This window comes from Chanodichthys erythropterus, chromosome 14 (assembly GCF_024489055.1).
Source record: "Chanodichthys erythropterus isolate Z2021 chromosome 14, ASM2448905v1, whole genome shotgun sequence".
Classification (NCBI taxonomy): Eukaryota; Metazoa; Chordata; class Actinopteri; order Cypriniformes; family Xenocyprididae; genus Chanodichthys; species Chanodichthys erythropterus.
The window spans coordinates 32,684,740-32,707,592 of NC_090234.1; the positions used below are offsets into that span (position 1 = coordinate 32,684,740).

The 22,853-nt window shown below is 35.9% G+C and overlaps 2 protein-coding genes across 8 annotated transcripts in view; one reads left to right on the top strand and one right to left on the bottom strand.

Moving 5' to 3' along the window:
• Positions 1-11,150, top strand: part of kdm6a (lysine (K)-specific demethylase 6A) — a 63,985-nt gene extending 52,835 nt beyond the window's left edge. For all 7 annotated transcript variants that reach the window (XM_067409831.1, XM_067409834.1, XM_067409833.1 and 4 more), the window contains 12 exons: positions 3,015-3,144; positions 3,412-3,517; positions 5,024-5,229; positions 6,112-6,173; positions 6,261-6,335; positions 7,208-7,356; positions 7,478-7,592; positions 7,705-7,892; positions 8,751-8,892; positions 9,018-9,144; positions 9,497-9,667; positions 9,804-11,150. In XM_067409831.1, coding sequence (XP_067265932.1) covers positions 3,015-3,144; positions 3,412-3,517; positions 5,024-5,229; positions 6,112-6,173; positions 6,261-6,335; positions 7,208-7,356; positions 7,478-7,592; positions 7,705-7,892; positions 8,751-8,892; positions 9,018-9,144; positions 9,497-9,667; positions 9,804-9,836 — 1,504 coding nt within the window. In that variant the 3' untranslated portion in view covers positions 9,837-11,150. The remainder of the gene's footprint in view (positions 1-3,014; positions 3,145-3,411; positions 3,518-5,023; positions 5,230-6,111; positions 6,174-6,260; positions 6,336-7,207; positions 7,357-7,477; positions 7,593-7,704; positions 7,893-8,750; positions 8,893-9,017; positions 9,145-9,496; positions 9,668-9,803) is intronic.
• A 120-nt stretch (positions 11,151-11,270) lies between these two features.
• On the bottom strand, positions 11,271-21,329 carry dipk2b (divergent protein kinase domain 2B). The gene is made up of 5 exons (XM_067409840.1): positions 21,043-21,329; positions 19,517-19,781; positions 15,086-15,259; positions 14,417-14,705; positions 11,271-12,150 (listed from the first exon to the last, which is right to left on the bottom strand). Exons 1-5 carry the CDS (start codon positions 21,222-21,224, stop codon positions 11,804-11,806), a joined length of 1,257 nt encoding a protein of 418 aa, XP_067265941.1. The 5' UTR covers positions 21,225-21,329; the 3' UTR covers positions 11,271-11,803.
• Positions 21,330-22,853: the final 1,524 nt, after the last annotated feature.

Genomic DNA, 22,853 nt, shown 5'->3' on the forward strand with positions numbered 1-22,853 from the left:
TCAAAGTGTTCGTCATGCAGCCTATCAGATCTTGTAAGTGTAGTATTTATTTGGATGTTTACATTTGATTCTGAATGAGTTTGATGGTGCTCCGTGGCTAACGGGCTAATGCTACACTGTTGGAGAGATTTATAAAGAATGAAGTTGTTTATGCATTATACAGACTGCACATTTAAAAATAAAAATTACCACGGCTCTTGTCTCCGTGAATACAGTAAGAAACGATGGTAACTTTAACCACATTTAACCGTACATTAGCAACATGCTAACAAAACATCACTAACAATATCATGATATCATGGATCATGTCGTTATTATTGCTCCATCTGCCATTTTTCGCTATTGTCCTTGCTTGCTTGCATAAAGTCTGTTGATTCAGCGGTGCAGCTCCAGACATTAATACTGGCTTGTGTAATGCCTTGAACATGAGCCCCCAATATGCAAATATTGGGGGCGTACATATTAATGATCCCGACTGTCGGTGTTATGTTGAAATTCGCCTGTTTTCCGAAGGTCTTCTAAACAAACTAGATTTACATAAAAAGGAGGAAACAATGGTGTTTGAGACTCACTGTATGTCATTTCCATGTACAGAACTCTATTTTACTATGCTGAGATAAATTCAATTTTCAATTCTAGGGCACCTTTAATAGTTAAAATTACAGTACAAACCTTGTAAGTGAACTATGAGAGCAAAAAACATAACAAAACAAAAAAAAACTAGAAACAAAGGTCAGATTTTAGGTCATAATCGTCCAGCCCTACTTTACAAGTTTTTCAGCAATCTAACAGTAGCCTTCAGGTACATAAACTGAATAAAGTAATCAAATTTAAAATAAAAACTGCATATAAACTTCTTTGAATAATATTAAATAAAGATGAAACATTGTTACAAAAGCTATTCTGTCAAGAGTGATTTCTTTCTTTTGTCGCTTGAATAATATTAGACTGCTGTCCCTTTTAAGATATAATTCAAAGATCCAGTACACTGATACACATGCTTTGTCTGTCTCGTTTTTCTGTTAAGACATTACCTACCATGTTTGTTAGGATACTCTCTAAGATGGGCATGTTGGCATAATTCTTGTGTGAATTTGTCCGTTTAACCCACTGTCTTTGACTTTGGACACTCCTGGTCTAATACAAATCCATCCTAGTCGATTTAGTTTAAACCTGCTGTGCAATGATTGTTTTGGTTGACTTGATGTATTGTTGTGAATTCTGCATTAAATAGAATTGCCATGGTGTTTAGCTGTTTATTATTTTGATGGTAGTGGAAATATTGCTTTTTTGAGTAGAAAACTACAATATTTTGTCATTGTATAAGCTTTGATGGAAGTGGAAATAAGAAGTGTCTGACCCAGAAGATATCTGCTCAACTAGATGTTGGGGATGTCTGTTAAATGTACAGTTGTGTTTTTGACTTCAGGATGGTGTGATTGCTTTCAATACACGGCCAATAGAGTAGTTATATACATTACAGTTCAGTTTTTTTTTTTTTTTTAATAATTAAAATTAATACTTTTATTTGGCAAGGATGCATTAAATTGATCAAAAGTGTAAAGGCAATCTTACAAAATAAAAAAAAAATTGTTACAAAATTTATAATGAATGCTGTTCTTTTATTGGAAAATAATGTATCACAATTTCCGCAGAAATATTATGCATGTAACTATTTTTAATATTGATAATAAATGTTTCTTGAGAACCAAATCCGCATATTATATTGATTTTATGGGACACTGAAGACTGGAGTAATGGCTTCAGAAAATTTGGCTTTGCCATCATAGCAATAAATAACTTTTTTCATTTACCCCCTGAATGCCCAGTGTTTTTGCTGTCCATTTAATATATATTTAAGTCATCTAGAGCCTAGTAATAAGCAAAACCGATAAATTCCTGCTTGCAAATTATATTTTTAGTGTAATGCCTCAGCATGTCAAAATTAGCTATTCTATCATTAAAAATTACATTAAAAGTGCTGCAATCCCAATAACGCTGAGACTAAGCAGAAAAAAATGTCAGGATTGTGTCGAACTTTTCACAAGCACCAAGGTTCCTCTTCCAAACAAAAACCAGTGTAACTATGCTCCAACCTCACAGCTGTAAGTATTTAGAGAAATTGTAGTTACTGAATTTTTAACCCTCTGCCATGTTGTATAAAGTGGGACATTTCCTACACTGCTTTTGAGTGGAATGGCTGTTGATGGCCTCCATCTCTAGTGATCTGGTTTGTGGCTCCATCTGTGTCTAGAAAGTAGCAGCACATGTGCTGACCCTTTGTCCCTGTCATGTTGACAGGAATACATCAGAAATTACTGTCTCCACTTCAACATGCAGTATATCAAATGAGGTTTTTTAATTCTATTAAAATTATATAAAATTATTGGTAACGTTTTACAATAAGGTTTCATTTGTTAACATTAGTTAATGTATTAAAAGATTAGTCCACTTTCAAATTAAAATTTCCTGATAATTTACTCACCCCCATGTCATCCAAGATGTCCATGTCCTTCTTTCTTCAGTTGAAAAGAAATGAAGGTTTTTGATGAAAACATTCCAGGATTATTCTCCTTATAGTGGACTTCAATGAAGCCCAAACGGTTCAAGGTCAAAATTACAGTTTCAGTGCAGCTTCAAAGGGCTTTAAATGATACCAGACGAGGAATAAATATGTCTAAATATGAGCAATACATGTTACAGTATTTATTCATCTTTAACGTTAATAAAAATACAGCTGTTCATTCATGTTAGATTTTTTGTTTTTAATGTATTAGTAAATGTTGAAATAACTTTAACAACGATTAATAAATGCTGTAGGTACAGTTAAATATTAGTTTGTTAACTAATGTAGTTAACTAATGAAACCTTTATTGTAAAGTGTTACATATAATATATTATATTATATTATATTATATTATATTATATTATATTATATTATATTATATTAATTATATTATATTATGGCCATCTGAAAATGTGCTAATAAATATTTCATGAAAATTATTTTGCAGAAACCTGGGGAAAAATGGTGTGTCCAATAACAGCATCTTACTGGACAAGTGTCCCCCTCCACGGTTACCACCACCACCCTTCCCTCCTCTGCCAAAGGACAAGCTCAATCCTCCCACCCCTAGTATTTATGTAAGTAAACATCATCGACGTCTGACACTGTGCAGCCTGGATGCTCCTCATCAACTCTTTCTAGTATTGCTGCCGGCATGCTATTTACAAGGCAAAGTATTTGGCAAGAAAATTCCAGTTGCACTGATTGAAAGCACTTTGTTGCCATGGGAAATAAATTAAGTAAACCTTATTTAACCTTAATTTATGCTTGCTTTATCCCTTTTTTTTTTTAATTCCACGCCGTTATTTTCTAGTCACCTAAACCTATTTTTTAAACCTTGACAGTTGGAGAACAAGAGGGACGCTTTCTTTCCACCACTACACCAGTTCTGCACAAACGCAGCCAACCCCGTTACAGTGATCCGTGGCCTGGCTGGAGCGCTCAAGCTAGGTGAGTGTCTTTCTGAGCGCTTGTGCACATTTGAGTGCTTGCCAAAGCACTGCGTACATGTGTGAGCATTGAGCTGTTTTTTTTTTTTTTTTTTTTTTTTTTTTTTTTGGGGGGGGGGGGGGGGGGGGGGGGAATTTTGTTGTGTATTAGCACCTTTGTTTAAATTGAGTGCTCAGTCATTTGCAAAACTACAACAGTCGGGAGACATTTAACTAGCACTGCTACAGACAGCGAGTTTTGGCACACATTTGACTTGGCTGCAAATGACAACAGCACCATCTGCATGCTGTAAGTGTCATTACATGAAGGCATCCCCACCACAGGAAAAAAAAACAGCAGTTGCAGGATTCTTCTTAAATGGACTTTTTATGTACCTGCTCTGCAAACCTCTTAAATGACATAATGGGAATATATAATTTTCCTTTGAGAGAGTCTAATGGTCAACTTTCTGCAGAAAGTAGAAGTACGTTAGGGAAAAATTTTATTCTGACGACATTGTGTGCATGTTAGACCTATTATGTATATCTCATCATTTGGCTGTTTGGAAAATTTGGGCCATTTGGACAAAAATGGTACTCTAATTTAACATTCATGCTAAATGGCATTTTTATTGTATAGCAAAAAAGTAGTTTTTCCTCTCTTTTTTCTTTTCTTTTTTTTTTTTTCCTCGCATACGGCCCAATCTGTGTGTAAGGGTTTGAAACCTAAACATGTTTCATGTTTGAGTTGTTTAAAAAAAAAAAAGGTCTGGCCCCTTTCCCCACAATTTTTCTTGTTATTGCTATGTTTTTTGCAGCATTTTTAAATTAGATGGATACAATGGCAAATTAGCTGATTTTTCACCGTTGGGCCGAATTGTTCTAAGAAAGGAATGCAGGGAACAGTTAGTTATATTTCCACTTAAGTTTGGTTCAGCAAGGCACGATTACAATTCTCAGCATGGTTGTCTAACCGTGCTGAACCAAGCTGGTAGAATATGTGTAGTGATGTAGACACTCAGGATTGGTTACTTATCTGTTGCCCGGTCTCTCTGTGGCTGGCCAAGATCGCTATTTGTATCAAATTAAAATAAATATCTTATCCTCCATATCGCATTTAAATCCATACATCTGTAAACTCTTGGGTTACTAAGAAAACAACTGACACATTTGTATTCCATTCCAAAGAGCGCCGTTATCAGCCCCACAGTGGAAAATGAATTTGGGCTGGATCGGCACAGAATGGAACGGTTAAGCAACAAGAATGGTTTGGCCCAATGGTGGAAAAGTGGCTTTTCTCTCCAAAACCATGGCTTTACATAAATTAAAAATGGAATTCCCTTTTGGTAATTGAAATGTACATTATTATTATTATTATTATTAATACTAAATTTCGTATCTAAACTTCTTCATTATGACCTCTCAAAGACTGCAGTATACTCTCTTGATAATTTCAAAGAGCTTGTGATCTGACACTTTGATGTTCCTGAAAATAATATATAGGTTTCTCTCCACTTCTTTATGTCAGACCTAGGATTGTTCTCCACCAAGACTCTGGTGGAGGCCAACCCAGAGCACCTGGTGGAGGTGAGGACTCAGTTATCTCAGCCCACTGATGAGAATTGGGATGTGACGGGCAGCAGAAAGATGTGGCGTTGTGAGAGCAGCCGGTCTCACACCACCATTGCCAGATATGCTCAGTACCAGGCCTCGTCTTTCCAGGAATCGTTGCGGGTGAGTCGTCATCATTCCAAAAAAATGTGTAGTCTTAGATAAACATGTAGATTAGATAAATATTTCATTAGTGTCATCATTTTGACTTGCCTTCAAGGATTAATTCACTTTCAAATGAAAATTACCCCAAGCTAGGTGTATGTGACTTTCTTCTTTCTGATGAACACAATCGGAGAAATATTAATACATATCCTGACACATGAGCTTTATAACGGTAGTGAGCGGGATCAATGAGTATGAGCTGAAGAAAGTGCCTCCATCCAGATCCATCCATCATAAACAGTTAATAAAGGCCTTCTGAAGCTATGCTTTTTCAGTAAGTTGAATAGGGAAGGTGTAGGACGTAGCGTAAGCTTTTTGAACTGCGAGAGTTTTACACTTAATTCGTAAGGAGAATACAGAAGGTGGTCATATACACCTAGAATGGCTTGAGGATGAGTAAAGCTTGGGGTAATTTTCATTTGAAAGTGAACTAATCCTTTCAGATACCCTGGTCGTCATAATCATTTAGTCATCATTCTACTTGAAAATAATGCCCAGAATCTTGCACTCTTGATTGTGCATTCGCTCTGAACAGGAGCCAGTATGTCAACAATCAACGTTTCCTCCTAATGCTAAAGGTTTGAGGTGTGTGTGTGTTTTTCTGTCACTATCATGCCATTTGGCAGTTTAATTTCACTGAGATTGTTGACAGAGGTGCATTAACAGCTTCTGAGGCAGGCCAAAAACTCAAAAAGTGTTTGGTCTCAGTCATCTGTGTTATATGATCACAAAAGACTGTGAACTCTATTGATACTGAGATACAGTTCATGATTGGTGCTTTGATTTCTAATGGTTCCTTTTCACATTGTTTTTTTTTTTTTTTTTTTTTTAATCCAACAGGAGGAAAATGAAAAGAAAGGGCAGAAAGACCACTCAGACACAGAATCTGCTCCGTCAGAAAAGTATTCCTTGTTCCATTAAAGACTAAATGTTTTAAGCACTTTTGACAGAACCATAGTCTTTGACTGGATCCTGCATTTGTGTTTCAGTGTGTTACGGAGAAGGAGAGGTCCCTTTAAGCACATCAAATTTGGGACGAACATTGACTTGTCAGATGAGAAAAAGTAAGTGGTTACTGGTTTTGTTCCTCGTCCTGACCAATTCTTTATTCAAGCCCCAACCACCTAACATGAAATACAAAAGTTGGAGACCTGCTTGTATGCATCAAAAGTCCCAAACTCATTGTAAAGTCACAACTTGTTGAATAAAATGTATTTGGAGAAACATTTGGTTGTAAAATATCAGATTTAAATGTAAATGTGATATAATCCATAAAAATCCTAATATGCTAATTTGGTACTTGAGAAATGTTTCTTCTTATTACTTTTGTTTTTAAATATGAAAAACTTTTCTTATTGGTAGAAAATGATTGTGCTGCTTCATAAAGTGTGGAAACAGCAGTCTTTTTCTGTTCATGGCGTGTTGAGTACACTTGCATTTCTTGTACATTGCACTTACCATTTATTTGTAATAGAAATAATTACAATTTGTAACATTATAAATATCCTTACAGTAATTCTTGACAAGTTTAATGCATTCTAGGATAAGTCATCTGAAATAACTATAACTATAATCTGGCAATAACTTAAATCTTAAACACTTTTGATTCTCTAATGGTCAAACATCCTTAGGCCACTTAAGTTCATGAATTGCAGTGATTTTTACCATGATGAGAAGAAGTCTTAGGCACTCTGCTTCATGTTGTGCTTAACACTCTTTAACGGTAATAAAATCACTTTAATGCATGCCTCGTGTGGTTTAGTGCTTCATCAAGAAACTCTTGAGAGTTTCGTTGTAGTCTGAAGGAGGATTGTGTGAGAATTAAATGGATCTTTATAGACCTCTTGCAGCGTTCAGACAGACTCATAGAGTTGTGATGGAACAGGAAGACATATTAGGTCATTGCATCTGACCTCTCCGCCCTGTGGATTTGCAGGTGGAAGCTGCAGCTGGCTGAGTTGAGTAAGCTGCCTGCCTTCGCACGGGTGGTGTCTGCAGGGAATCTGCTCAGTCATGTGGGCCATACCATTCTCGGCATGAACACAGTCCAGCTCTATATGAAGGTCCCAGGCAGCAGGACACCAGGTCAGTTTATTGGCACACGAGCGCATAAACATCTCGCTGTGCTTTTACTGAGGCAGGACTCTCAAATACAGACATTGAAAGTGATTAAGTGAAAATGTTAAATGTTTCTTTGCCCATTTAGGTCATCAAGAAAATAACAACTTCTGCTCTGTCAACATTAACATTGGCCCTGGAGATTGTGAATGGTTTGCCGTTCCTGAGCCGTACTGGGGTGTCATGAATGATTTCTGTGAAAGGTGAGCGGAGACACAAATGCATGAATTTTTGGAATCGTTATGCTAAAACGAGTATGTCTCTATATATTAGACCTATCTTGCACATTCACTGATCGACATGTTCTTTATGCAGGAATAATATTAATTACCTAATGGGCTCATGGTGGCCAAATCTAGAGGACTTGTATGAGGCCAATGTTCCAGTGTATCGCTTTATCCAGCGACCAGGTGATCTGGTCTGGCTCAATACAGGCACTGTGCATTGGGTTCAGGCTATTGGCTGGTGCAACAACATTGCTTGGAATGTAGGACCACTCACTGGTAAATTTGTCAAGTTGCTTATCACTGCTGTTGGACCACCAGATCTGTTTTCAAACCGAATGAGCTGCCTTAGACCTACTGCATACATAAGCATCATTCATTGTCTTATTTGGAACACTACACTGGAAGCAAGTTGTGTTAAACATCTTATTTAAATTTTTTTTACAAAGTTTTAGCTGTATAAAAGCCATACCACATAAATATTTTCTTATATATATATATATATAATTTTTTTTTTTTTTTTTTTTATGTGTATTTTATCAGATTTTTGTCTTAGATGGTGGTAAAACACAAAGTTTATCTTGGTGCAGTACTCTATTTTAAACAAGAACACATGAATATTGGATGAAATAGTTTTTCATGCGTTTAAGTGTTTAATGAAATATATATATATATATATATATATATATATATATATATATATATATATATATATATATATATATATATATATATATATATATATATATATATATATATATATATATATATATAGTCAACATTTCTCTGGGATTTTGTCTGCCATCTTGGATGCTTTTTTTCTTGACATTTTGCATTTTGGGATCAGCTTATCAATGAAGGATACATGCAGTGCTGCCTTAAAATTTGGATGAAATTAGGTATCTTATGAAGCAGAATATTTTTGCTGCCTGCATTTTAGCTTTCAAGTCTGGAGTGTGCCTATGATGCCTTAAATTCTGTACATTTTCTATTTAATTAAAAAGACCATGAAAAAATAAATGCTGTCTTGGTAGGCAGCTCGCTTGGTTTTAGAACAGATATGCATATACTTTTTGAAGAAAGTGTTCTATTTGTTAACTTAACAAATTATCTTAATTGTTTTCCATCTTTCTGCAGTGCATCAGTATAAATTAGCTGTGGAACGCTACGAGTGGAACAAACTCCAGTGTGTCAAATCCATCGTTCCCATGATTCACCTCTCTTGGAACATGGCCAGGAACATCAAAGTGTCAGACCACAAGCTTTTTGAGATGATCAAGTGAGCCTACTTCACCACATTTACATTTGTGGTTCTTTGAGTGGTCCCGATGATGCAGTTTATTGTGACTGAAATCTCAAGCAGTTTAATGGTCATGTTAACTGTAGTTTGTTCCTCCTCCTCAGGTACTGTTTGTTGAGGACACTAAAGCAGTGTCAGATGCTGAGGGAGGCTCTTATAGCTGCTGGCAAAGAGCTAGTTTGGCATGGAAGGACCAAGGACGAACCTGCACACTACTGTAGCATCTGTGAGGTGTGTATTATTTATTAATGATTTCTAGATTTGAAATGTTTATATGTTTTGAATAATATGTAAAGGTAGACTAAGTAAAACTGTTTTACTTCTAAAGAAACTCAGATGTTTTGGCAAACGTTTATAATTATGTAATTGAAAAATTAATCAAATTGAAATCGGATCGGAAGCTTGTTAATCAATCTAATCAAATTGTGAAATGAGTCATTGCCCAGCCCTAATGTAAACTGAATCTAAATTTCTATAGGTGAACATTACATTTCATGTCGATCAAACTTAATCTTGATACTTAAACAGTTAAACAGTTACAAATTTTAGTTAATTTCATTGATCTGTTCCATTGCTTTCCCAGGTTGAGGTCTTTGATCTGCTGTTTGTCACCAGTGAGAGCAACTCACGGAAGACGTATGTGGTGCACTGCCAGGGCTGCGCTCGGAGATGCAGCCCTAACCTTGAGAACTTTGTGGTTTTAGAGCAGTACAAAATAGAGGACCTCATGCAAGTGTATGACCACTTCACATTAGTAAGTCTCAAAGCCTTTATGTTGACCTCATCTAGATGAATCTCTGCATGAACCTTATATCAACTAATATTTCTATGATTAATGGTCCCAGGTAGCAAGCACTGAGCATGGTAATGTCCTCTCGCTCTCTCCACAGGCCCCACCCCTGCCCTCCTCATCCTCATCTTGACGTTAACATTAACGGTTCTTCGGATAACACCCTGGAACGCAACGCATCCCTTTCTGATATTCAGGAGACCTGACCCAGTTCCACACCACTGGTTTCTGTAGCAAACCCCACAAGGCTGCTGGTTCTAAGCTGTTTGTCTATGCAACCTTGCCAAGTATGGAGTTTCGGCCCACTGGAGTGAAGTGGGATCGTCTCCATCTTCAGGACTGTTTCAGCTTGTTCAGCACCACTTTTCTTTGAAACACAAACTACAAATAGACTAATTGCTGAGGAAAAAAAAGGTTTTGTGTATATACCACAAATGTCAAAATCACTCAAAACTACTGACTCTTCCTTTTTACTGTTGCTTTAATTTTTTTTTGTTGTTGTTTTTTTCCTTCCTTTTGTGTTCTTCTGTACTTCATGTACGGGCTGATACATGATTTTCTTTGAATCTTATTTCCTCTTAAATACTACCGTAGCTGGGCTTTTTTGTTCAACATTTTCTGGCGGTAACAAAAAAGAGAAATTTGTAATGTGAATTTTTTTTTTTTTTTTTAATTTTAAATGAGTTTTGCCTCTTTTTCTTAAGAAAAAAGTTAAGTTGGGGGGAGGGGGGATAGCCAAGTCACAAAGAAAAATGGGTTGCACATAGACTAAGGAATAAACTTTAATTTGTTTTTGTTTTTTTGTGTTATATTTCTAATCTTGTAAATTTACACTATTTATAAATATTTATTGCTTGAAAATATTTGTTGATGGAATGCTGTTATTTTTTTCCAGAGTTCCTGCCATTAAATTTTATGGAGTAATGTCATTTTGAACATTTCTCTTTTTACATTTTCTATACATGAATAAAACTGCTTAGCAAGCATTGTACAGAGACATGAAGATTGATATGGTTTATGGGTTACTAATCAGAGTTGTCTTTGTAATTAAAATATTCTCCTTTTGTGATGAAATTCCTTGTCTCAGGTGTGAATTATAATATTTGAATTTTTTTTTTTTTTTTTTTTTTGCATAATATTGTTTGCTGGCTATGATTGAATAAGATAAACATTATTTATTAGATATATACTGATGAAGTTACACAATCCATTTTGTACTTGTGAACTTTAAGTGCTTTATTTTGTAGTGCCTAGAAGATACTAACAGGTTTGGGTTGTATCTGTGAACTTTACACAGTCAGCTATGGGCCTTAAAGAGATACTCCACCCAATAATGAAAATTCTGCTTTCATTTATTCACCCTAATGTCATTCAAAACCTGCATGACTTTCTTCTGTGAAACACCAAAGTTGCTTTGAAGAACTTTGAGAACCAAACAAAATGGGAGCCCAATGACTTCCATTGTGTGGGCAAAAAAAAAAAAAAAAAATATATATATATATATATATATATATATATATATATATATATTTCTGTTACATAGAAGAAAAGAATGTCATGCAGATTTGTAAACACGAGGATGGGTAAATGACAGAATCTTAATTTTGGGGTGAATTATCCGTTAAATGGTTAGTTACTCGTGTTGTTCCAAACCTGTAAGACTTTAGTTCATCTTCGGAACACAAACTAAAACTAATCCATATGAATTGAGTGGTTTAGTCCAAATTTTTTGAAGAGACATGATCGATTTATATGATGAACAGATTTAATTTAGTGTTTTATTCACATAAAGACATTCATCAACTCACACATCAGTTGTGGTAAACTTCTGTTTGCTTGACGTGTGAGAACCAGTGAGGTTCATTCTCGTGTGTTACAGCATGTTTGATTGGATTAGTTTTTACAATCTCTTCATGAACTTTTGAAGCGTCAAAGTGGTAGTTGCGTAGCTGTCTATGGAGGGACAGAAAGCTCTCATATTTCATCAAAAAGATCTTCATTTGCATTCCAAAGATGAACAAAAGTCTTACAGGTTTGGAATGACATGAGGTTGAGTAATTAATGACAGAATTTTAAACCCTTCAAGTCAATAGTTGTGATCTAGAACTTGTCACTATAGAGGCATTCAGGATACCTGTACCCATAGAGAGCGCTGCATGCCCTTAGTGTCTGTAAAATGTTTTTTAAGCTTTGAATGGCAGTGATTATTCTTTGATCAGACTGAGATTGGTCTGCGCAGATGGCGAGCTCATCGACTGCTGCTCTGGGAAGCTGGCCTGACTGCACATCATTAGGGATGAGCAGTTTGTTAAGGACATGTTTGCATAGTAAGATAAAACTCTGTGTGGCTCGGACAGTCTCACATGGGGGAGTTCTCGTACAAGATCCGCTCAGACAGGAGAAGACATCAAGGTGTTCTGGTAGCAAGTCTTCATCAGGAGGATGTCCTGCCGGAAGGATTATTTGATTAGAGGTATAGAACAGCAACGGATTTGGTTAATCAAGAATGATCACTGTCCAGTAAAGAATGCTGCATCATGAATGATTAAAAAACACCTGTTTATGTATTTATTTTAATTCTCCATGAACTTTCAAAAATGGTTGCTAATCATCCTGGGGTCCACTTAAAATTACATAATTTAAAAGAAAAGTCTCTTATGCTCATCAAGGCTGAATTTATTTGATCAAAAATACAAGAAATATTCATTTAAAATAACTTTTTTATGATACATTTTAAATGTAATTTATTGCTGATTGCAAAGCTGAATTTTCAGCAGTCATTACTCCAGTCTTCAGTGTCACATGATCCTTCTCATTAAGTCATTCTGTGTATATACGCCGCGTTCCAAATTATTATGCATGTGACATATCAGTAACATTTCAGTAGAATAAACATTCAGATTTTAGTTTTCAAATTTTTTAAGAAAATGTTTATCCATGTCTTTTTAGATAACTGATATCAATCTCAGACTAAATAATTTGCCAGGTCTATGGAAACCCTACTTGGATTATTAAGTAAGTCACAGTTCTCATGCAATATGGGGAAAAAGAAAGATCTTTCTGAAGATGAAAAGCATGAAATGGTGCAATGTTGTGCAAAAGGCATGAAAACAACTAATATTGTGTGAAACTGAATGGAGATTATCGAATTATCATAAGATTTGTGAGTGATTTAGAGCACAGCAGAACTCTGTCAGATAAAGGCTTATTAATGAAAGTTCCTATCAAAAAAATTTGAATTATATTAAAAGGGCAGCTATAAAAAAAGCCAGCGTTGAGCAGAAAACTGATCTTTGAAGTTTCTGTTATCTCTGGAGTCTCAAGAAGCTCTCCATGCAGGCTATCAGTTGTGCCTAAAGATGCATTTTAGACACCACAAACCAAACCTCACAAAGAGAAACATTTACAGTGGGTTTAGAAATACATGAAGACTCATTTTTAAATAGTTTTATTTACTGACTAATGCCGTACTACAATAGATGGTTTAAATGGATGGATTTCTGGGTGGTTGGTGAATGGCCACCATGTTCCTACAAGACTGCGATGTCAGCAAGGAGCTGGCGGGTGATGATTTGTGCTGGAATACTGGGAAGTGCCTTCTGAAATGCAATGCACTATGCACTATCCCATGCTGCAAAAAAACACAGCAATAAAACTGTTTGAAAATGTATTTCTACACCCACTGTAAATGTTTCTCTTTGTGAGGTTTATTTAGTGGTGTCTAAAATGCATCTTTACACACAACTGACAGCCTGCATGGAGAGCTTCTCAAGACTCCAGAGACACCAGCAGCTTCATATACCTGTTTGCTGCTCAACATTTGTTTTTTTATAGCTGCCCTTTAGTACAATTAATTTTTTTTGACAGGAACTTTCATTAATGAGCCTTTACCTGACCGAGTTCTGCTGTGCTCTAAATCACTCACAAATCTCATGATAATTTGATAATCTTATGATAATTTGATTCAGTTTTCACACAATATTTGTTGTTTTCATGCCTTTTGCACAACATTGCACCATTTCATGCTTTTCATCTTCAGAAAGATCTTTCTTCCTCTCCATATTGCATGAGAACTGTGACTTGCTTAATAATGTGGAAAAACCTCTAAGTAGGGTTTCCATAGATCTGGCAAATTATTTTGTCTGAGATTGATACCAGTTATCTAAAAAGACATGGATAAATAACCAAACAAACATTTTCTAAGAAAAACTAAAATCTGAATGTTTATTGTACTGAAATCTTACTGATTTGTCTCGTGCTCAAGAAACATTTCTTATAATCAATCAATGTTGAAAACAGTATTTTTGTGAAAACTGACACATTTTTGTGAATGCTTTGTACCAGTATACATTTATTTACTGTTATTTTTGATCAATTCAGTGTGTCTGAATAAAAGTATTAATTTGTTTAAAAAAAAGAAAAATCTTACTGACCCCAAACTTTTGAATGTTTGTGTATATAGTGAAACCCAGCAAATAAAAAAAGCATTCATATATAAATATAAAGAGCTAATAAGAATAAAATAAACCTATTCATATGCACATATTTACAAAACTGTTTGAAGGAATATGTACTTTTTGTTTGCCTTATTGGTGGAAAGCTTATTCCAAGTGGCAGACAGCTCTCTTTTTCATTAGGTTTGTCTGTGTACATGGTAAAAGGAATATTTTACCGCAGAAAGCTATTTACAGGTAACCTGTTGTGAAAACTGACCTTCCTGCAAGTCAATGATCCCTATGGTACTGGCATCCACAATGAAGAGCCTGCTATCATCCAAGGTGCCAAACATGTCCTCTGAGACACGGGTGTAGAAGAGGCTGAACTGGAGGCTGTTGGAGCTCAGGCTCTGGGTGATGTGAAGGAGCTGGTAGGCGATGTCTGCGCGGCGCTCTAATGGAGAGGAAAACAGGCTCCTGAGGGGTCTGCTCCCTGCACACACCATCATCCTTCCACAGGAGCCGTGGTAGCGGAGGAAGGGCCAGCCCTCAGTGCCTGGAAACATCTGTAGGCAGAAAAGTAAAAAGTAGGGCTCAAAACAGGAAGCGAGGGATCTTGAGCACGCAATGCCAATGTGTGTTATTTCTCATTTTCTTTATATATATAGAGGTAGACAGCCCCTCTTCCTGTGTTTGGAAACAATGTTATTGAAAGGTCTCAGATGCTGCTCTCCTTTCCCTTGAAAGGCTGTGCTCACTAAATTCTATGAAATATTAATGTTTACATTCAGATTTCTGCTTTTATCCAAATCGATTTGCATTGCATTTTTAAAGTATGTATTTTGATCAGATCAAGCATTCCCTGGGAATCGAACCCATGATGTTGCTAGCACCATGCTCAAAATCATGAGCCATGCTAATCATGTTGACCCACTTATCATTATACCTGCAGTATAAGGGGTTGTTGATTAACAGCCAGAGTGTAAAGAAGTCTGAGTTTGTCCTTTTCACTGAAGTGCTTCATCTGCATGCTGCCCACATCAGTCACTTCGAAGTAGCGTCGCACAATGCGGTCCAGCAACCTCTGAGATGGGCAGCGCAGCATCGGGGTGACCAGACCCTATAGAGAAAGAGTTCTGATAAATTATACTCATTATAAGCAGTCAAATGTGACATATAAGAGTGGGCTTGTTTGACACTGTAGACTTTGTGAGCGGAAACACTTTTTACATTTCATCTATCTATCTATCTATCTATCTATCTATCTATCTATCTATCTATCTATCTATCTATCTATCTATCTATCTATCTATCTATCTATCTATCTATCTATCTATCTATCTATCTATCTATCTATCTATCTATCTATCTATCTATCTATCATTTCTGTGGTGAAGAACATTTTAACAATTTTTGAATAGGCAAAATGGCAGCATAACTGAAAGGTTTAATCTGACCATAGAACATTTGAAAAGTATCTGACACTACTGGAACTTCAAACAGGATGAAACAAAAAAAAAGAGCTTTTTGTCAGCAAACACTCAAGATGGGTGTGGTGCACACAGGGGTAAAAAAGTACCCCACAGTGTACAATTAAATAAACAGCTGTATCTTTATTGTTATGGGCCTAATTTTCGGCTGGATATCCTGGACATCTTGTTCACATGGCATCATGGATTCTAACAATTGCCAACAGATAAAAAAAATCAAAACCTGATGGTCCCTGGTAGACATCATATAATGGGCCAATGTTGGATCTTCCAACAGGACAATGATCCAAAACAAACATCAAAACCAAAACAAAAATGGATCATTGAGCACAAAACCAAGCTTCTGCCATGGCCATCCCAGTCCCCTGACCTGAACACTAAAGAAAATGAGTGGAAGGCTGACAAAACACCTGACAAGTTCACCAGTTAACGGTGAACTTGTCAGGTGTTTTCCAAACTCATCAGGCATTATAGGTGAAGACTCAGAGCTGTTATCTTGGCAAAGGGAGGCTGCAAAAAGTAGGCTATTGAATAAAAGAGTATGATTAATTGTGAGTAATGTGTATTAGAGAAAATAATTGATTTCATAATGAGATTTTTCCATCAATAAATAAAAAATAAATCTTTTAAAATAAAAGATCAAAAAGATTAATGATGCACAGCCTTCTTTGATCATATTTACCAAGGGTATGAATAATTTTGAGCACAACTGTATGTATGTGTATATATATATATATATATCAGGCATAACATTATGACCACCTTCCTAATATTGTGTTGGTCCCCCTTTTGCTGCCAAAACATCCCTAACCCGTCAAGGCATGAACTCCACTAGACCCCTGAGGTTGTGCTGTGGTATCTGCACCAAGATGTTAGCAGCAGATCCTTTAAGTCCTGTAAGTTGCGAGGTGGAGCCTCCACGGAATTGGGAGGCACCTCAAACTGGTTCAGGAATGGTTTGAGGAGCAGAGTGCATTATCCTGCTGAAAGAGGCCACAGCCACCAAGGAAAACTGCTTACATGAAAGGGTATACATGGTCTGCAACAATGCTTAGGTAGGTGGTACGTGTCAAACAAACATCCACATGGATGGCAGGACCCAAGGTTTCCCAGCAGAACATTGCCCAAAGCATCACACTGCCTCCGCCGGCTTGCCTTCTTCCCATAGTGCATCTTGGTGCCATGTGTTTCCCAGGTAAGCAACGCACACGCACCTGGCCATCTACGTGATATAAAAGAAAACATGATTCACCTTCTTCCATTGCTCCATGGTCCAGTTCTGATGCTCACGTGCCCACTGTTGCCGCTTTCGGCGGTGGACAGGGGTCAGCATGGGCACCCTGACTGGTCTGCGGATATGCAGCCCCATACACAACAAACTGCGATGCACTGTGTATTCTGACACTTTTCTATCAGAACCAGCATCAACTTCTTGAGCAATTTGAGCTACAGTAGCTAATCTGTTGGATCGGACCACACGGGCCAGCCTTCACTCCCCTCGTGCATCAATGAGGCTTGGGGGGTTGCCAGTCCCCCACTGTTCCTTCCTTGGACCACTTTTGATAGATACTGACCACTGCAGACCGGGAACACTCCACAAGAGCTGCAGTTTTGGAGATGCTCTGACCCAGTTGTCTAGCCATCACAATTTGGCCCTCGTCAAGCTCGCTCAAATCCTTACGCTTGCCCATTTTTCCTGCTTCTAACACATCAACTTTCAGGACAAAATGTTCACTTGCTGCCTAATATATCCCAGATGCCATGATGAAGAGATAATCAGTGTTATTTACTTCACCTGTCAGTGGTCATAAGTGGGTTTAGTGGGGAAATTTAAAATAAATGAGGGAAAGTCATGTGAGAGGAGGCAATGCCCCCATCATGTTATGATTGGTTATGATTGGTTATTATTGGATATGATTGATTTGTGCGATAAACCCCGCCTCTTGTTTCCGTGCGTGTTCTCGAATCGGCCTGAATCAAAGGCGAGATGATGCCGTTAATGGAAGACTAATTAAAAAGTTAGTAAACAACTCAGCCACAGATATCACTGCTTTATGTTGTCAAAATCAAACTTGAAGTGGCCTGAAAACATGATGACTGTGGGGGTTTTAGTGAGCAATCAGCTTGGTGAAATGAAAGGCTGGCCTACAGCTTTGTCTGACAGTTTGTACAAGCTTGATAACTGCTGAAAATAAGGTGACTATTAAAATGAAAAGCTGAACATTAGTAAAATTGTTACTGCCTTTAGTTATTATTTTGGAATGAATCTCAAAATGCTTGAAAACATTAACTTGATGAAATTTATAATTGGTTTTAATAAATAGATCATTACATAGTGTAAAAATGCAAAACAATTAAGTGTAACAGGTATATATATATATATACAGTCCAAAAGATTTGTAATGTTTTTAAAAGAAGTTTCGTCTGCTCACCAAGGCTACATTTATTTAATTAAAAATACAGTAAAAAATAGTAATATTGTGAAATATTATTACAATTTAAAATAACTGTGTACTATTTAAATATATTTGACAAAGTAATTCCTGTGATGCAAAGCTGAATTTTCAGCATCGTTACTCCAGTCTTCAGTGTCACATGATCCTTCAGAAATCATTCTAATATGCTGATTTGCTGCTCAGTAAACATTTATGATTATTTTCAATGTTGAAAACAGTTGTGTACTTTTTTTGCCAGGATTCCTTGATGAAAGTTCAAAAGAACAGCATTTATCTGAAATACAAAGCTTCTGTAGCATTATACACTACCGTTCAAAAGTTTGGGGTCAGTAAGAATTTTTATTTTTTTGAAAAGAAATTAAAGAAATGAATACTTTTATTCAGCAAGGATGCATTAAATCATGGCAGTAAAGACATTTATAATGTTACAAAAGATTAGATTTCAGATAAACACTGTTCTTTTGAACTTTCTATTCATCAAATAATCCTGAAAAAAAATATTGTACACAAATATTTTGTACGATTGTACACATTAAATGTTTCTTGAGCAGCAGATCAGCATATTAGAATGATTTCTGAAGGATCATGTGACACTGAAGACTGGAGTAATGATGCTGAAAATTCAGCTTTGCATCACAGGAATAAATTACTTTGTCAAATATATTCAAATAGAAAACAGTTATTTTAAATTGTAATAATATTTCACAATATTACTGTTTTTACTGTATTTTTAATTTAATAAATGTAGCCTTGGTGAGCAGACGAAACTTCTTTTAAAAACATTAAAAATCCTAGTGGTTCCAAACTTTTGGATTGTACTGTATATATATATATATATATATATATATATATATATATATATATATATATATATATATATATATATATATATATATATATATATATATATATATATATATATATATACATTTTAGGACTTTGCCTCCTAATTTTAAAACACCATATTACACCATAAAACGCCATGCTATATTTTTGGTTTAGACTAGAGTCTGTGACAAGGGTACAACCATAAAATCTATACATAAAGGGCCAATTAAAAAAGTTTCCAAGACAGTTTTAATGATCTTCATTTATTAAAAAGAATAGTTGAAATCTGAAATCTGGAACATAAAAGTGCCAAAAGTTGGAGAAACACCTCTAAAACATAGTCTGTCTGTCTGTCTGTCTGTCTGTCTGTCTGTTTAAAGTTTATATACAAAGGAAAAAAGTACACTTGTTACCTTCATCCTCACCAAAGCTTTTCTTTAATAAACATTGACAATGGAAAAAAAAAAAACACCTTATAAGTGCTAAATTGGCACCTCCTAGTTTTCAAATTAATAACGCTTTGAAATTTAATTGTTTAGACCTTAAATTCTGAGCCACTGCTGACCTCAAATAGACATCAGAATACAGAGACCAAATGCAGACCTTCACCATGCTGGGAAGCAGTATGTTGGAGCGAACCCAACTTTGGAAGCGTGAAGTGGCCCTGAGGACGGCTTCAATGCTGCAGGATTTCCCTTTGCCTGCTGAGGTGCAAATGCTATTGTCTGATATCTCATGCAGGTGAGGAGACATCAATTGGGACAGCACCACAGGTCTCCAGCCCGCTGTGCTGTCTGTATAGTTTCCCTCATATGAGCGCACATCTGCTGAGGAGAGATTAGACTGAGCCGTCAGCAATCTTTCAAACCTGCAGAGAAATAATCAGTGTCCATGTTAGCTTCCTGTTTTTGGTTTTTCTGCTCATGCTCATTTAGATCAATGATTAGATCCTGCAAACTGCACATTTTGCAGACAATTTTGTTGTAGAAAAAGGTACCCTTCTAGTGCTGTTTTATTTTCCAATAGTGCTTTTTTTGTGCCTCAGTACTTTTATATACTCTTATACAAGCAGAAATAGTGAAATTTGATGAAGCATGTTTTCTCTTGCAAATTGAGTTTTGTACCTTAATACAGTATATTAGGCCTATATTAGATCAGTGAGGACATGCAACTGATTTTACTTTTTAAAATCAAATGAGCTACATAACAGAACATCTTTGCTTCAATGAAAATGTTTGTATTTGGACATAGACGTATATTTTTTTTGTGTTCACATAGAGGTTTTGGGCCAATGTGAATAAATCTAGATTTAAATTCAAAGAGACAAGATAGTCTAGGCTATACCTGACCGTTTTATTTTTTTATTATATCCAAAACAAGGGGATGTGAATATTATGGAGTGCTAAACACTCTCATGTAACGTTTGCTTTATTCATACTGGAAGGCAGAGGGCGCCCTAGCGCAGAAAGTCCACAAGTGAGACTCATAGAAGTCATTAAACTTATGACATTCCAGGAAATCCCTTATATGGTCAAAGGCATCCAGCTATTGCTGTATACAAAAGCAGAAATGTTTTACCTGATGAAACGTGAAGACAAAAAACACATGATTGTGAAAATATATGGTTTGTATGAGTTTGTCAAGCCACCTTGGGGTATTTTCATAACAATAAAGTAAATAAATAATGCAGTGCTGTTTTACATAGCCTTTATTACAGTTTAGAAACTATAAAATTCCGTGATGTTTTTTTTTTTCATTGTATAAATTCCATGATGACTTAATGCAAACGTGTTTGCAGTACAAAATACAATCATTAAATTGTCATAAGGAAAATATAGGAAATATTATACAAATTAATCATTATTATTTAACAGTGTATTTGATTTCTTGACCAATTAAAAGCAAGATATAAGAAAAAATAAAACCTGTCTATTAGACAAAAGTCAGAAAAAAATGGTATTACACTTGACATTTCTGTCCCTGTCACTTCTGAAATGATGGCTACACTCTTGGACATTTGGATACTTTGTTCCAAGGATCCTGTAATACTCTAGTATGAATATCTCAAACATTTTTTTTAACTTGACAGAAATTTATTCTCTGCATAAATTGGAAATATCCAAGTTTACCTTATTTCATCCTTGAAAAACTTCTTGCAAATGGATGTTCCAATGCAGGCATTGCATTTATCCAAACCTAGGAGGATCCTTCTGAAGTCACGGGATTTCTCTTGGGGTGCTGGTGAGGGGTCTGGAGTACCAAGAGCCAGTATGAGGTACAACGTCCAGACCTCTGACCATATCCCTGCCATCACTATATCATAAACCCCAGAAACACAGCACCATAGTGGCAGCCCAGTATGGTTAAAACCCCTGCAGCCTTAATATGAGCACACCAGCACATTAAACAATCAACTGGCACCTCTTCAGTGTTAACCGTATCTGTTATATCCCCACCAAACTCTCCACTTAGACAGGAAGCACATGGAGGACAAAGATAACCCTTGTCGTCATGGTGATACTTCCTCCTGCATACAGCCTAATTTCAAAGCTGTACATACTAACCCTGTCACACTCATTGAGTTCTTCTGAAATGGTTATTTTTATCCATTTTGTGTATATTATTGATTGTACCAGCACAACTTGATTAATCCAATATTACATTTTACAGATTACATTTTAAAGTTCACAGAAATTGATGTGAAAACTTTAAAAATAATTAATAATTTATAATATTTATTAATAATATTTAAATACTGAAGCTTAACTGAGTGTGGTTGGACTATACTTAAGCTTTTCTGCAGTATGACAGACGGTGTTTTTGTAAGGTAGCCTACTCCTAAGAAAAGTTTTCAGACAGGCTTCCAGGGAACCATAACATCACGTGATCTAGAACAAATTCAGGAGAAGCAAATATTTAATGTCTACAGTGCTTTTTTTCTCAGTAGAAAAGGAATCATAATTTGAAACAAAAAAATGACACATTAATTCACATGAATTCCTTTGACAGGTGAATTAATTTACTTCTCCTAAACAATCCAACTACATATGAGTGGGATAACATATGCAGAGTGACCAGAGCAAAGGTTTATCGTCGCATAATAGACTTACTACATATGGTCTATATAAAAAAAAGCCCAGTATAGCCCATTGCACCTTTTCATCGGAGAAACTGTGACACAAAGCGGGCAATAGATGTCAGTCGTGAGACTTAAAAGACAGCATTTGAAAGTGAAAGAATTAAAGTTTATTCCTGTCGCGTTAGTCACGCGCGTGATTCATAGTGCATGTTAAAACTGCTTGTGTCTTTAATTGCGCTGATTCACAGCTGGAGAACACGAGAGATTATTTAAGATAAAAGGAAAATATCAATATGTGGGAGTAAATTCTGGAAGTTTTCTTTGGTCTACTCATCCGACCACAGGAAAACATGGTTAAATTATTGTAGGAAGCGGAGTACATTTAACAGTCTCTTATTCAAGTCTGTGTGTCAACGATGAATCATTTTCTGAAAAAAAAAAAAAATATATATATATATATATATATATAGGCCTATATATACTTTTTTTATGAATGGCGGTGATATTGTTTATTGCCCTATCAAAATAAATAATGCATTAGACAATAGGCTACGTTTTAAAATAATTTAGCTATTGACCTGGGCTACCTTTAGTTTTTTGCTTTTCCATTTTCGGGATTTGTTTCTAATTGTGCGTATTGAATTATGCTATTCATTACAGTCATTTAACTGACGCTCCAGTGATTTGCAGTTCAATTATAATAGGCTACCTATAGCACCCATTCCCCTATCATAGCCTACTTCGACCCTGCGTTGGTTAGACTGCGTTATTGTAAGGCATATATAAAATGAAAAAATGAATGAATAAACCAATATTTTTTACTTTACTTAACCTAGAAGTGAAGTAAGGCAGTGACCTGCG